Here is a 16,233-nt window from a genome sequence, read left to right on the forward strand (position 1 = left end):
AACGAATTATACTTTTTCCATAGGTTATTATACTTGATTAGTGAGTTTTCGATTAATGCTCCTTTAAAGAACGCATTAGGCGCATTAATCAATGGATTGCTGTACATAATGTTTCAAAAAAGATCAGTTACTTGAGAAAATACAACCTTTGCAAATGTGTATGGGATGAATTGAATAAGTGAGCAATGTTTGCATTGCCTGTTTCCTTCTGGAAATTTAAAATTAAAAGTGCATTCACACACAACTTCAATGTTAGTAGGACAATAGCAGTTTAAATTCAAGTTGCCAAGAAATTATATTCTTGTTCAATCCTATATCCAGGTGTAAGCAAATGAAGTTTGTCCATGAAGTAACTTCACAACTCGGCTACTTGTGTATATATATATATAGAGGCTAATGACTTCACATCAATTGCCTTAGTATCCCATAATGCAATGCACATATCATTATGGACATGTATAATGCTATACATTATGGTAGGGCCTCTACCCAGACTAGGTTCGACCTTTATTGAGGTCTCATCTGTGGGAGCCAGACCCAGAAGTGATACCAAGGTTTCATATGAATGACCAACTGGTGCATCTGTGGAATGTTCCCTATGAGGATAGACTAAGGGTGTGTGGGTTGCAAGTTTAGCTGACATGGGGGGGGGATATAATAGAAACTTATAAATTACCACAGGGATTCTATAAGATTGATTCAGAAGAAATTTTCAATATATGGGGAGTACGGGGAAAACAAGTCTTCAAAATTGCAGAGCGTGGTTAGTAAGGGTATCTAGACTAGATTCTTAACTTGGAGAGCAGTGAATGAGTGAAATGGATTGCCAGAGGTGGTTGTGAGTGCCCCAGCAGTGAATACGTTTGAGATGTATGATAGGTATTGTGTTAATGAATAGTGGGTCTCCCATGAGGAATCTTTTGACTCTATGGAGTGCCCATGTAAATAATGCATACATACATTTTGAACATCCTTATATTCAGATATATCTGAATATAAACATAGGTCTTTATATTTTTCATCTCTGATTCCTTTTACAGTACACTTTCTTCCATTTCTAAGTTTTTTTCAATGTCATCCAGAATATTTTCTGGAAGCTATTGAAATATTTATTCTATATTTTCACTAGTCTTCCCATGACTTTTGTTTAGCTACTTTTATATCTTTTTACATCTTTTTCGTAACCCCTGGCAAAATTGTTAGCCACGTGCGATGCGTAGTTCTCGTTTGTCAAACATTTAAAATGACCGTGTTTGTATTTTTCATAAAAATAGAGAAAAACGAGTTTTGTGCAGTGATAAAACACTTATTTGAAGAAGTGTATGGCTGCATACATAAAAGCCAAGTTAGATGCAGTTCATGGGAACTCTGCACCAAACATTAGACTATTTATTTTTGGATAAATGAGTTTAAACATGGTTGTAAGTCCAAAGATGAAGTGCGCTCTGGACACCCGACTGAGGTCACTACAAAGAAAATGATTGACAAAATCCATTGTATCGTTATGGAAGACTGCCGAGTAAAAGTGCGAGATTGCTGAGATTGTAGGCATCTCAACTGAATGGGTGTATAATATCCTGCATGAAAAATTGCACATGAAAAAGCTGTGTGCGTGATTGTTGATCAAAAACACATGGAAAAAAGACATTTCAACACAGCGTTTGGCGATTTTTAAGCACAATTTTTTGTCTATTTGTGACCATAGACGAAACTTGGATCCACCACTACATACACGAGTTCGAGCAGCAGTCAAAATAGTGAATGATGCGCCTGGTGAAAGAGCACTGGAAAAAATAGACCGTTTTGTCAGCTGGGAAGGTGATGGACACTGTTTTTTGGGATTCCCAAGGAATTATCATGGTAGACTGTTTGGAAAAGAGTAAGACAATAACAGGAGTCTATTATGCATCATTGTTGGACTGTTTAAAAGAACTGAATTAAAAATGGTCAAGATTGGCACACAAAAAAGTGCTCTTTCATCAAGAGAATGCCATGTCCCACACAGCGGCTGTAGCAATGGCAAAATTGCAAGAATTGAGGTTCAAATTGGCTCCATGTGACTTCTTGTCCCCAAACGTAAAAATTTGGCTCAGTAGGAAAAATTTTTTCTTTGAACAAGGATGTCAATAAGGCTGTCAATGACAATTTTGTACAATTTGACAAATCCTACTTTTTAGATGGGATGAAAAAATTGGAAACTCACTGAACCAAATGTAGAGACCTCAATGGAGACTTATGTTGAGAAATAAAGGTGATTTTTTCTAAAAAAAAAAAAAAAAAAAATGTTTAACTTTTTTACCAAACTTTTTCTAACAGCTCTCGTATGCTTCTATCATGTCCCCTCTTTTTCACCAATCAGCTAGTTTCGAAAGTTCAGACCTTCAATTTATTCTGATGAAGCAGTCTATATACGTGCTACAACCTTTATCTCATTTGCTTCTGAATCCTCTCCACCACTTCATCCTCATGAAACCCATATGACAGATCTGTGTTTAGTAGACCAGATGTGGTCTTATAAAGAAAAATAATGGAATGTAATTTATGTACTGAAGAAACATAGGCAGACCCAGTAAAGGTGGGCAAAAGGAAATTAATGAAAAATTGGAAAAGAAGGGAATTAACTGGAAAGAAGCAAAACAAGCCGTGGACAGGACGGCATGGAAATCAATTTCTTTGGCAAAATTTTGACTCTTAAAAGCACAAGAGATCATAATAGACGAAGAATTTATGTACTTAGACTATCTGATGTACCAATATGGTCACCTTTCTGCAGTATGTCCTCTGTGCTTCAACTTCCAGTCAGTCACACAGTGTCCCCAAATCCCTGGCCTCATCAATTTCCTGTAGGTTGGTTCCATCAATATAATATGCAGTTTGTAATTTCTTCTTCCCAAAGGACAGGGTGATCAAAATAAAGTATCCCTGTGTTAAGGCCTTGTGGAGTGCCACCCAGTGATCCAAATGCTGTGAAACTTTGTTGCAATACATTGTGGCATGCAGAAACATTATCTAAGGAGGGGAAATGTAGCTCCAAAATTGACCACTAGGGCATGTAATTTTTCTGTGTGTGTGTGTGTGTGTGTGAGGAGAAAAGCAGTGGCTCTGTAGCTTAGTCAGTTGGAATGGAGTCCTTTGGCCAGAAAGATCTGGGTTTGATTCCCAGCCATGACATGAGGAACCTTTATCTGGTCTCTTTTGACTAAAGGTGAGTTAGCTGGTCTCATACGTAGGAGGTAGACGATTTTTTCCCCGGAAACTCAATTTTTTGTTCCTCAGAACAGGCAAACCTGTACACACATGGATTACAGCTATGAATACTTATGGCCCAGCCATATGCCTGATTTATCAGCTATATGCCAGTCCCAAGCCAATAAAGTGGAAGGGTTGGGGAAAGCAATGGTGAACTACTCTGTAAAAATATCACCAGAACACTTTGTAGACAAGAAATACTTGCCTACAAAGTTACCAAAAGTTGGACATGACTGAATGGTTAAATCAATCAAGGAGAAAAGCAACACAAGAATAACATGTGTTTAGTCACTTCCATCATTTTTTCATGTGCTGTACTGTTCAATGTGCTGCCCTTCCCAGCATGCCACAGAATGCAGCTGGTCAAGACCGATGTTATGCACATGCTGTATTATGCTGTCTTTCAGCACTGGCAAGTTATCAGGGTGAATCCAATAAATCCTGTCTTTGAGAAATCTCCAGAGTCAGAATCAGGTGGCCATGCAGTTGGAAATATACAGCTGATCACTCTGGCTTCCTTGAAATGTTCTTCTACATGGATCGGTTGATGTGTGGAGGGGCTCCATCCTATATAAAAAAAACTGAATCTATGCATAGGCTGTAGCTGTGGCACAACAAAATTGTTTATCATATTGTTGATACCTGCTCAGTAACTAAACAGATCATAGGATCTGACTGGTAAATGTCCTCAGATTTATTTATTATAAATAAATACTCAGATATCGCTTCTGCGTGACACATAATGTATTCTTGCAAAGTGTTGCATCATTCGGATCACTGGATGATGGCTCACAAGGCCTTAAATGGGGGCAACAAACTGCCAGTCACTTGCTTTTGCCTATGTTGCCAGCCTGTTTGTCATCCTGCAGGATCGATCTTTACATCTGACTATTGTTCCTTCAACTTTGCATCATCAGAAAATTGCATATTTCTTCTCAAGTTCTGTATCATTGATGTTGCATATTAGGGGCAGCAGAAGACTAAATACTGAGCTGGGCGGTACATCACTAGTCACATGCTTTCTTCTGGACGCCTCCATAAACTGGTCTTTTGATACCTGTCCATCAACCACACACTAATCCAAATCACCATTTTCGTATCAATTCCCATTTGCTCCAGATGATGCAAGAGCTCCTTATGGAATCCTGTCAAATGCCTTTGCAACATTCAGCAGCATCACTGAATAGCTATTTCCTTTATACAACTCAAGTATTACTTTGTTATAAAAAGTAAGCATATTATTATTAAGGCAAGACACACCTTTTACAAAAACCATGTTTTTTTTTTTTTATAAAACATCATATTCCTGTCCTCCCAGTCCTGAATTCTTTTATCAACTTCTCAAATATTTTAATTACCACTCCTGTAATGCTGATTGACTTATAATTTGTAACTTCTATCTTGGAGCTTGCTTTATGTAGCGGAACTAGTTTGCACTTTCCATTCCATTGGCATCTCAGAGCTGAGGCTTAAATTAAACAGCTTTGACAGAGGAGGTGCCTTTTCCTCTTGCACATTCTTGCTGTAATACATGGGTGGATACATCTAATCCTATGGTCACATTTGCATGAAGGTTCTACAAATACCCTATGCACTTCCAATTCATATACCTATATTTTCCTCTGTCATTGTCACATTTGGCTTTGCAATTTCCCTGTACACCCATCAAAAAAGACCATTCAGTAACTCAACTATTTTATTTGCTTCTGTTATCGTCCTACCATCATCATTTGTTAGTGTTTCTTCCTTTTACTTGACACGTAGCAAAAGACCTCTTTAGGATTTCTTTTGGCCTCATTGACTGGCTTCCTTTCATAATCAGCTTTAGCCTTCCTTACCATATAGGTCACCCTTCTTGCCTGTTTCTTGTACAGGGCATTGGCTTGCTGATCCTTTTTTCATTCTCCTTCCACAACTTTTTCTTATTCTGCAATTTCTGCTTAATGATTCTATTTGTCCATCTAACTTCTGTCTGATTTATCCTCCTGACTGGATTTGAAAAAAAGCTGTATCAGATAGTATACTGCCTGATACAGCTTGTTTTTCAAATGCCTTGACTATCTCCCATGCATTGTCAATATCTTCCTCCATATTCTGATGCCATACACCAGACTGACTCTCCAGAAAATTTGTCTGATAATTTCCCATAAGTGAAGACCACATGGTTTTATTTCCCCAAATGGAAGCAACATGGCTATATTAGTTATTGCTGAGTTCTCTGCTGTGACCAAATCTAAGAATAATTAACTCTTAGTAGTTGTATAAATTCCATTTATTTCTTTCCCTGTGGACATTTCTCCTTCAAGTCTGTCATCAGTCTCCTATAATAGTTACTTGACCTGTACCCATTGTGCTAATTTGACAATACATGCCCCTTACATTCCTCTTTATACCCCCATAGCCTGTAGCAGCAACCAGCTATGTATTTCACCCTGTTGGTCTCTGTCATGCCACAGCCTCAAATGAACTACCCTCCTGATGTACTCTGCTCTCTTTTGCATTAGCAAAACTCCTCCACCCATTCAGTTCTCTGTCCTTTGAAAATACTATATCCTTTGGATTTTATCCCTGTGACCTTGGTCAGCCTATAACTTTTGGCTAATTTGAGCTAACTGATGCTAAAATCTCCCGTCCCTTCTGTAAATACTTCTGGTATTAGCATACATAAATTGTACTCTTCCACCCCCCCCACCCCCTTCATCCCATAATCTTTCTTGCATCTTGTGTTGATTATCCAAATAAAGTTAAGAACCTGGGAGCTACATTCAGTATCATGTCATCACTCTCACTTACTTACCTCAGGGTGCCTTGGACCCACATTCACCTGTGTTCCCCAATGTTCATTTCCCTGACTCTGCACTTCCAAAATTTCACTGAACAATACTTTTAAATGAAAACCATCCACCTTATGTAAGTGCTTTCCTCAAATTTCGCACCATTCCTTCTGCATGCTAACCCTTTCACAGTCATAGGTCTTCATTTCTGCTCCTGTATCATACCATGGCAGACTTGCAAATTTTACTTTCTTACTTTTAAATACCATATCAGCCTAGTTTACTTTTATGGCCAGATAAAATACAACAAATTTCAGAATTTCTCAATTCCCATAGTAAGAAATTGTGTTTTCTAGTAAGAAAATATCATGCATTTTTAGTATTGTAAACGGTTTCATTCTAAGTTAAGTGACACTAAAATGAGAATGCAGTAAATACATTTTTAATGTATTTGGCCTGGAAAATTTGTTTCCAGTGCATATTTAATAATTGTAAAATAATGGTGTATTACATCCTGAAGATAGATAAATTATTTTTTGGTTTTTTGTTTTAACCTCTCTACCATGATGTGTTTTTATGACCACAAAACTATGGATGTGAGGCATGTGATAGAATTGAAATAACATGAATATAAGAAGTGTAAGTTATTCACTGATCTACACTTTCATAGCTGTTCCAGAGCCAATGTTGTTTAAAGCATGAAACATGTAGTTCCAGGGTGCTTAAGGGTCAAAGCTGTATAACTGAGAGGAGACCTCCACATAGCCTTTAAAGGAATGCAGAGAAACGACTAGGGCTTCTGACATAATATCCAATCCTCACTTTCTCATGGTGCACCCTGTTGGGTATTTACCTGGATACTGAACGAACGAGGATGGGCTGGCAATTTGGGATTTAGCCGACCAAATTGTATTCTTATTGGCTTAAACCAATATAGAAAATGATGGTACAACATGAAAAAATTTCATGCCGGCTGGAGCATCGCCCAGATAAACAAGGCCCCTGTTGTTTTTGCCAGGGAACCAGGGCGAACAGCGAAAAGTCAGCTACTGGAACAAATCTGAAAGCACATCCCAACTCAACATCACCAGAATTAAAGATTGGTACTATCAACATAAGAAGCCTGAATCGCAAAGCAAATGGAGCTAGCTGAGGAATTAGATAAGTACCAGATCGACATAATAAGGGTGACTAAAACAAAAAAAGACAAAAACTGGTGAGATCTTTCTGAACAATAAATACAAAATGTTATATTCAGGAAATGACGAGGAAAAGAAGGAGCAGCCATAGTATTCAACACAAAATACGAGGCTAATCATCTTGAGTGGCAGGCAGTTTCAAGTAGAGTGATGTGGGCAAATATCAGAATGGGGAATTGGACAATGAGACTTATTTGTGCCTATGGTCCCACAGAAGGTTCTACTAAGGTAGAAGTGGAGAAATTTTTTGATGCTTTAGAAAAAGCAACTGACACAATGAAAAAGGAAAAGTTGGTCCTTGTTGGGGATCCAAATAGCAAGTAGGAAATGATTGTCAGACATACAAAAATATTTTGGGAAAATTTGGAGAAAAGAGCAAAGCTAATAATAATGGCAAATACCTGTTGGATTTCTGCTCAAGACATGGACTTGGTTATTACTAACACCATGTTCCAATATAAAAATGTGCACAAATTCAAATGGAGGGAAGAGGCAAGAAATAAGAAAAGTCTCATTGACTATGTTATTGTTGATAGTGATGTTTTCTCCCTGGTGCAGGACACCAGAGTGTACAGAGGATTTGAAATTGGAAGTGATCACTATTTAGTCTTGAGCAGGATAAAATTGAATTTCATATTGAAAAGAATAACATGTAAGAAAGTTTTAAAGCGAATGAAAGTTGAGCAGCTCTCAGATGTGAACTGTAGACTAAAATACTCAAACATGATTGAAGAAAAAATGAAAGAGTTTGAGAACAGGAACCAAACCTTGGAGATTCAGTGGCAAGCCTTGAAGAAAACGCTGATTGATTCAGCCAGAGATGCATGTGGTGAGGTTGTCTGCAAGGATAGAAAAATCAGAACTCCATGGTGGACGCAGGAAGTTAAAGAGGCAGTGAAGGAAAAGAAGAAAGCATATTAAAAGTTCCTGGCAAATAAGTCAGTTTTTGCTCTTAGAGAATACAGAGACAAGTGTAAGAAAGCGAAACACTGTGTAAAACTAGCTAAACAAAAGTAATGGTAGGACTTTGGCAAGAACATAGAAAATAAATATCAAGGTGGTAAGATATTCTGGAGGTTGTTGAAGAAGCTTAGAAATGGAGGAAAGAGTGCTGTAAAAGGAGTTAGAGATGATAAAGGTGAACTGAAAACAGGAGAAAAAGATATCCTTGAAGTATGGACTAATTACTTTGAAAATTTGCTAAATGAAACAAGCAGTGATGACAGCACAGTGATAAAATAACACTGACCAGGCATGCAGTCAGGAATATATATCCATACTTGAAGTAGAAAAAGCCATCAAAGGCTTGAGATGTGGAAAGGCATCAGGAGTAGATGATATTCGACCAGAAATGCTGTGAAGTACGGTGGTATAAAAGTCTTACAGTGGCTGCACTGCATAGTTCAGAAAGCCTGGACAGAGGGACGAATTCCCGATAATTGGAGTAGAGCTGTACCCATATATAAAAAGGGAAATAAAACTGAATGCGAGAATTATAGAGGTATTTCCCTACTGAGTGTTCCTGGCAAGATCTAAAAGTATACTTGAGAAACGGTTCAAAAGAATTGTAGAAGAAAAGCTTGGTGAAGAACAAGATTCAGGTCAGATAGAGGCTGTCAGGATCAAATCTTCACTTTATGACAAATAGTTGAGACAGCATGGGAATATAACAAAGATCTGTATTTAAGTTTTGTCGATCTGGAAAAGGCATATGACAAGGTGCCAAGAGAGAAGCTATTCAATACGCTACAGTTATATGGTGTCAATGGTGCATTATATCAAGCAATACTTAGTCTTTATTTGAGTTGTAAGTCAGCAGTTAGAATTGAAGGAAGTAGAGAAAGATGGTTTAATGTTAAATCTGGTGTGAGACAAAGATGTACATTGTTCCCTCTGTTATTCATTATCTATATGGATCGCATTATGAAGGAAAGTGATATTAAACACGATATCAGAATTGGAGATGTTAATGTCAGCTCTTTGCTTTATGCGGATGATGTTATACTTCTAAATAAATTCACTACAAGTTTGCAAGATTCCCTGACTAATTCAATAACTGTTGTAATAGATATGGTATGAAGGTCAGCATTAAAATGACAAAGACATTGAAAATAGGTTGAATTGTTGAAAATGTCAACTGTGTTGTGAACGGGGAACCTGTGGAACAATTAAAACATTTCAGCTACTTTGACATGAATTTTAGTGAAGATGGTAAATTAAATATGGAAATACACAACAGAATCAACAAAGCTGGTATGGTACGAAGTCGGTATATAAGACAGTGTTCAAACCAGTTTTAACTTAAGGATCTGAGAGCTGGGTCAGAAGTAAAACATTTGACCAAAGACTAGAGACCATAGATATGAGAGTCTTGAGAAAGATTAGAGATGTGAACAGATGGCATCAATGGCAATATCATATTAAAAACGAGAATATTAGGAAAGAACTTGACATTGTCAGCATCCAGGAATGCGTTAGCAGAGCTAATCTCATGTGGTACGGTCACTTAAACAGAACGGGCGAGGAAAGATTTGCAAAACAAGTGTTCTCTGCCAGGTTGGCAGGAAAACGACCCAGAGGTAGACCAAGATATAGGTGGATTCATATGGTACAAAGTGCCTTAGACGATAGAAATATAAGATCTGATAATGTTGGAGTCTTGACAAGTAACAGACTGATTTGGAGGAAAATTGTAGATAGGAAGTTAGTAATGATGTAAATTTTTCATGTAGTACTATCATATCCTGTACACCCCTTGAGGCTACATGTCAGGAATTTGATGATGATGAACATGTAGTTCCTTATAATATATTCAGCGCAACAATAATTTTACATATTTTAGATATTAGTCCAAATCTATAAAATATATTTTCTATTTTTTAGTACTTTTATCATATAATCATTGTTTAACAGCAGGACGAAATGACTTCCATACTATTTTTTTTCCTCTTTTTAATCATTAGAAAAAAAAAAAGACCAACTGATGGGTTGGAAAATTAATCATTTACTGTACATAAATATTGTATCTACCTAGTAAAGCAATGTCAGAATCAGTTTCTTCCTGTTAAATTCTAATTAAAATCTAATTATGCTTAGCTGTCAGTTTTTTTTTTTTTTTTTTTTTTTTACTTTTATGCTATTTTTTAATTTTGCTTTTAATTGTATGCCAATTCTGTAAAGGTTACTTGTTTGTTCTAAATTTTTTTTTTATGCATAATCTTAGAAATCAACCACATTCGCAGAAATTAAAGATTTCTCTGTAGAAATCTTTACACTTAACACAAATATTTGCAGTGAAGTCTCCCATTTTCCAGAATCTCCCATTATGAATTGAAGTAGTTTTGAAACATATTATTTGACTAAATCCTATGCATAATGGGCAACTAAAGCAACATTAATAATGTTACTCTTTTGTTTAACTGATACAAAAATAGTGAGAATCTTCCATCCTGTGTTTTGGAGGGAAAAAAGACCATTATAAATAATATTTGAATTTTTTCAATGGTTACTGCTAGTCTTGGTATTGTGTCCTCAAATTTCAAAGTTTCTGAACCTGAATAATATGGCCTTGCTGTACATGCCATCTCTGATTACAGAGTCCTCTATAAAATAAGTCAAATTGTACGTAAGGGCAGATTCCTTGTCTTTAGAAACATGTGAAATTTACATTGTCTAAACAGCTCTTATAGCATACATTTATCTCTTATAAGAGACTGAAAAGCTATGTTCAAGCTGCAAGTAGGCAGTCAGTGAATGCCTACTTGCAGCTTGACATATGGCATGACCAGACAATGGTGGAGTTGTTGGTTTGTTGAAAAGAAATGAAATCAAATCTCAAATGTATACATCAATGAGCATTGTGTCTTTGCTGGGACTAATCTAACACAGTAGTAGTAAAAATAACAAATTTAATTAAGAACAGAAACAGTGCTCTTATGAATAGAAAATTCAAAACACTAAGATAGCTTGATGTCAGATATGGCGATTTGCTTCTGCACAATCAGATCATGGTTGAGTGCTAGAAAATGTTCAGTGAAAGTTTTCAGATTTTGTTAGTAACTTTCTTTTTATTGGAAAAAATAGAATGAGATATGATCTAACAAAGTCATGATGTCACTTAACTCACTATGTATCCTAACTGATATCGTACAGCAGTTGAATTGTGTTAAATATTTCTCTGCAAGAGAAAGACCAAAATATGTGTAATCTTTAGTCATGTAGATGGTTTTTGTAACAAGCTGCCATTAAAATCAAATCCTGCAGGGAGATTTTGATTGAATTGATAATACTTAGGCAAAACTATAGATTTTAAAATATTTGTTCCTCAGCAGAATTTTGGTGGCAAGTATTAAACAGTTTGATTAACTTAAACCAAGCATATCTGTATTGCAATCCATTGAATTTGATATTGAAAGCATAAAACCTCATTTTTCAAATGGATCCTTCTTTTTCACCGAGAAATACCCAAACATGAGAGATCTAGGATTAAAAATTATTTGCAAGTGCATGTATATATATATGCAAGAAGGAACAGTATTAATTGCCTACTCTTGAACATTTATTTAGGCTTTTAATGGCAAACATCAAAATTGATATGCAACAACTTTCAGTGGAGTTTAATCATCCACATTGTTCTCATTGAATGTAATTTTTTTATTTCAACTTTTTTAAAGCACAGTTGAGCAGCTTTCAAATGTGAACTGTAGACCTCCCCTCCAGTATATAAATCTTATTAAAGAGATCTTAAGAGTGACAGTTTTAACAATTTATTTTGACAGATATCATTGGGAGTACTAGAAAGGGTATCCTCTTTGGGTGCTTATTGGTGACCTTAAAATTACGGCTTTAACTTTGGAGTTTCACATTGTGATATTTAGGCTGTTTAGTTTTTAATAGCAGCTGCTGATTCCATATGCTATGTTCATCGTCCATAGTTGCAGTGATAAATGTATTTTGTTTTTCCAGACAGTGACAAATCTTTGTTATAGGCCATCTTGTAAGTTCAAGGAAATTTGTGCACCAATTGGTTACCCTTATCCAGTCCCTTTTATGAAGGTACTCTTTTCTGATTCCGTTTGTACATAGTTACCATGTGGGTGGGTGGGGGGGGATAGAGGCAGAAGAACTTGCAATGAATGCCCAGTGCTTAATTTACTTGTAGCATTCTTGATCTTTAACCTTTTGTGGATGGAAGTTTATATAAAAAAATTTTCACTGGATACAGGTTTGTATATCATCATTCTTTAGCATTGTTTCTTCTTATATCATTACCAAAGATGTAATATTTTATAGCATTTTGTAATAACATTTAATATACTATTAATCATAAAAATTGTAAAAATTCTATTATTTAATTTCAGATAAGGCCTAAAGAACAGAATGACAGAGACATATATGGGAACTATACCTGTAAAGCTCAAAACAATATTGGAGGAAATGAAATTTCAATTCTCTTGGAAGAAGCACGTAAGTTGATTTAATTTTTATTTTGTGAATTTGGATTGGACAGTGGAATGAGGTCTCAATACCATGTTGAAATTGAAAGACTGAAATTGGGATAATCAAAGCGTATTTTTTTGTGAAGTTCACCAATGAAAAGATGAAACCCATATCAGTCTCCACTTCATGCTACACTACATAATCCAAAAGCATGCAATAGAGGCTAGACATTAAAATTTTTCAAGCCATGTTAGACCTATGATAAGCATGGTGTGGTTTCATACCATGTGATAAATTATCTGTTATCAAAAGACTTTCAAAAACATCCATGCAGAACTGTTAGATCAAATACACTGTTGGGAGAGTGGATATGCTCTTTGGCTAAGGCAGACTTTGTCAGGAGGTTAATTGCCTTTGGTTTGTCCATTTCCTGTCGTGTGCTCTATAAATCATTATATTGCAACAGCTGTTCTTTCAAGTTAGAACTGGAGCACCCAGAAAAAAACAAATTGCAACCTGAACTTGCTCAGTTCTTAGCAGGTATCAATAGTTAGTATGAGCCATATACTATAACCAATGTAGGGGGGGGGTGAATTTGGATAGAAAAGACATGGATTCTGATCTTGTGTAGGGTGTGAAGAACCTTTTTATAAGGTCTTTTCAACTGAAGTACGAGTTATCTAGTTTCATACAGTGATAGAATGATTTTCCTTAACTTTTTTTCTCCCCACCAAACCAATACATGTAACATGTGATCTCTCCCCCCCACCAAAAAAAATCTCAATAGCTTGATTGTTACATATTCATACTCATAGCTGTTCCCTCTTTCGCATTTGTCTTCTTTTTTTGTTCTGCTATAAAAATAAAATTAAACACTAATGTTCAACACAATTCAGTCATTTTAATTATTATTCCTCAGGACCTCTATGGAGTCCAAAACCTCATCCTGGGAGGTCTGTTCCACATATTATCTGTTGTACCTTTTCCTTATAAATACCATTGACTGATGGCACTTACAGCAGATTCTGGCAACCCATTCTCTTATCACTCTTCAGGCAAAGAATGTCAATTCTGGGAATAACTCCTTGTTATAACCCATTAGCCAAGTGCTAAAATATTTCCCCTGCATTAATTCTACAAAAATCCTTTTAGTAATTTAAGTGCTTCATATCATACTCTCTCTTTTCTACCTATCAGCCAACTTTCACAGACTGCTTACCACTAAATCCCTCATTTTTTAAATATGAACATTTAGTTTATTTTGAATGGAAAAATGCTTGACAACCTGGAGATGTGTTAAGACTTCTGTAACCTAACTCTCATGTGACATCTTCCTGTTTTTATTGAAAACTTTCTCTCTAGCTGAATTTTACAAGTCCAAGTGGAAAGCATATTATTCTAACTATTTGCCAATAATGGTGCCAGGGATAGAGCCATCTGGCTCTATCCCTGGCCACTTCTGACATCTCTCTGAAGTTTAATTATGACCTTTCCTTCAAAGACTAACATCTTCCTCCTGTGATTCCATTCAAGGCTATATTTGGTAATCTGAGAGGACATTCTCTGGAGTGTCCAAACCATCTTAATTGCTGTTTAAGAATTATATCTATATCTTCTCAGCAGTGGTCTAATTGGTGTTTGACTTGTTCATTTGTTTTGTGTTCTGACCAGCGAGTCATTGTTAAGCATTTCATTTCGAATGCTCTGATTTTCTGTATTTATTATTATTAACACCACCAGATCTCCATGGAGTCTAAAGACTCATTGTGGTGGACAAACACTGTTGCATACAAATCCCAAAGATTGGTTACAACCTTCGTCTTCCAACATATTTGTTCACTATGAAAACCAGGAGACCAAATCTGTGCACAATAATCCATATGAGACCTGACCAAGGCCTTATGGAATGAAACCAGAGCCTTTTATTTTTACAAGTTAAGGTCTTCTGCATCATTGCCATAATCTGATGTGATGTCTTCACAACTTGTGTAGTATGACCTTTGAATTTCAGATCCTTGTTCACCATTACCCCAAGGTCTCTTATTTCCTCCACTTCCTCCAGAATTTCCCTGCCAAGTGTATACTTTGCATCTCATTGTTGTGTACCAAATTTCAAAACCTTGCACTTGGCAATACTGAATTGACAGTTCCATACTGTTGTCTACTTATACAATATATTCAAGTTCTCCTGTAAGGCCACAATGTATGCTTGATTCCTCATCAGTTTTCTTAGTTGGCATCATCTGCAAACAGTTGTATATCATTAGTTAAACCTATCCCAGTATCATTAAATACAGATTAAATAGGAATGGTTCCAAAACTGACCCTTGCCGAACACAACTAGGGACTTTCCTCTTTTGAGAAGTGCCCTTGAATACACAACTTGATGATACCCATCTGCAGGGCCATCACCAGATTAGATCATATCCTGAGGCAATCAATTAAATATCGCCCCTCACAGATTATAAGACAAAAATATAAGAAATTCTCCAATTGCTATTTTGTTATTACAAGAGAAACATTAATGCAAAACGATTACATCGTCAAATTCATGATATGTACCTTTAAGGGACGTACAGGATATGATAGTACTGTATGAAAAGCTTAACCGTTACCAACTTCCTATCTACAAACGATTACATAATATTAATTAAAGGTTTGCTCTACAGGGATATCATGCAATAGAACACTGTTTATAAGCTCTTCTAAATTTAAATTATAAGCTATATCCACCTCCATCGTTATACGAGGTTTACAGGTAACCTTCGTATAACGTAGATGTTAGGTTCCATAGAAATGGCGCATTATATAAATCACATTATGTGAGACTCAGATCACATAGAAAAAGTAGGGTTATGTTCTGAAAGCGTTTTTTTTTTTTTTAATTATATAAACAACAATGACATATCCGACAAAAAATACATTTTTATTTAATTCAGGTAATTCATGTAAGTTAAGAAAACACAAACCATGAAACAAATACATACTATAAACTTATAAAAATTACAAATTGTACGTCAACTTCATTGCACATAATGCATAAATGTTTTAGGCAAAATAAAATAAAGTGCATATTTTAATCGTCATCGCTCTCTTCAAAAATAACATTTCGTAGATGTTCTTTATTTAAGAGTGTCCATACGACGTCATCACTTGAAATATCTTGGACATTATTTGTATAATTCTCATTGCACACTTCGGCTGGTTCTTTCTACATCGGGTACAAAACACTTGAAAAACCAATTTTTAAACATGCCAGCTGTAACCTATGCCTTTTTTGTTAGCCCGCCAATAAACAGGTAGGGTGAAATTGTCGAGTCCTTTCATAGCACGAGGATTTGAGGATCGGTTAATAAACATTGGTTTCGTCATGTAATCACCCACATTACTACAAAACAGTAAAGTAATTCTATCTTTGGAAACTTTGAATCCAGGAGCTGATCTTTCATTTTTCGAAATATAGGTGCGTTTTGGCATTCTTTTTTCCAATATAACCCGGATTCATCTGCATTGAACACCTGGTCTACACTATAACTACTTTCTTCAATGATTTTTAAAAGTTCTCTTGGGTA

The 16,233-nt window shown here is 35.9% G+C and overlaps 1 protein-coding gene across 6 annotated transcripts in view; it reads left to right on the plus strand.

Annotated features, from left to right (window-relative positions):
- Fas2 (neural cell adhesion molecule fasciclin 2) overlaps positions 1 to 16,233 on the plus strand; it is a 321,060-nt gene that overhangs the window by 214,066 nt on the left and 90,761 nt on the right. For all 6 annotated transcript variants that reach the window (XM_090412742.1, XM_090412741.1, XM_090412743.1 and 3 more), the window contains exon 10: positions 12,583 to 12,688. In XM_090412742.1, the coding sequence (XP_090268868.1) occupies positions 12,583 to 12,688 (106 nt within the window). The remainder of the gene's footprint in view (positions 1 to 12,582; positions 12,689 to 16,233) is intronic.

Source organism: Typopeltis vanoorti, chromosome 23, assembly GCF_054136105.1.
Source record: "Typopeltis vanoorti isolate ZY-2024b chromosome 23, IOZ_Tvanoo_1.0, whole genome shotgun sequence".
NCBI classification, from domain to species: Eukaryota; Metazoa; Arthropoda; class Arachnida; order Uropygi; family Thelyphonidae; genus Typopeltis; species Typopeltis vanoorti.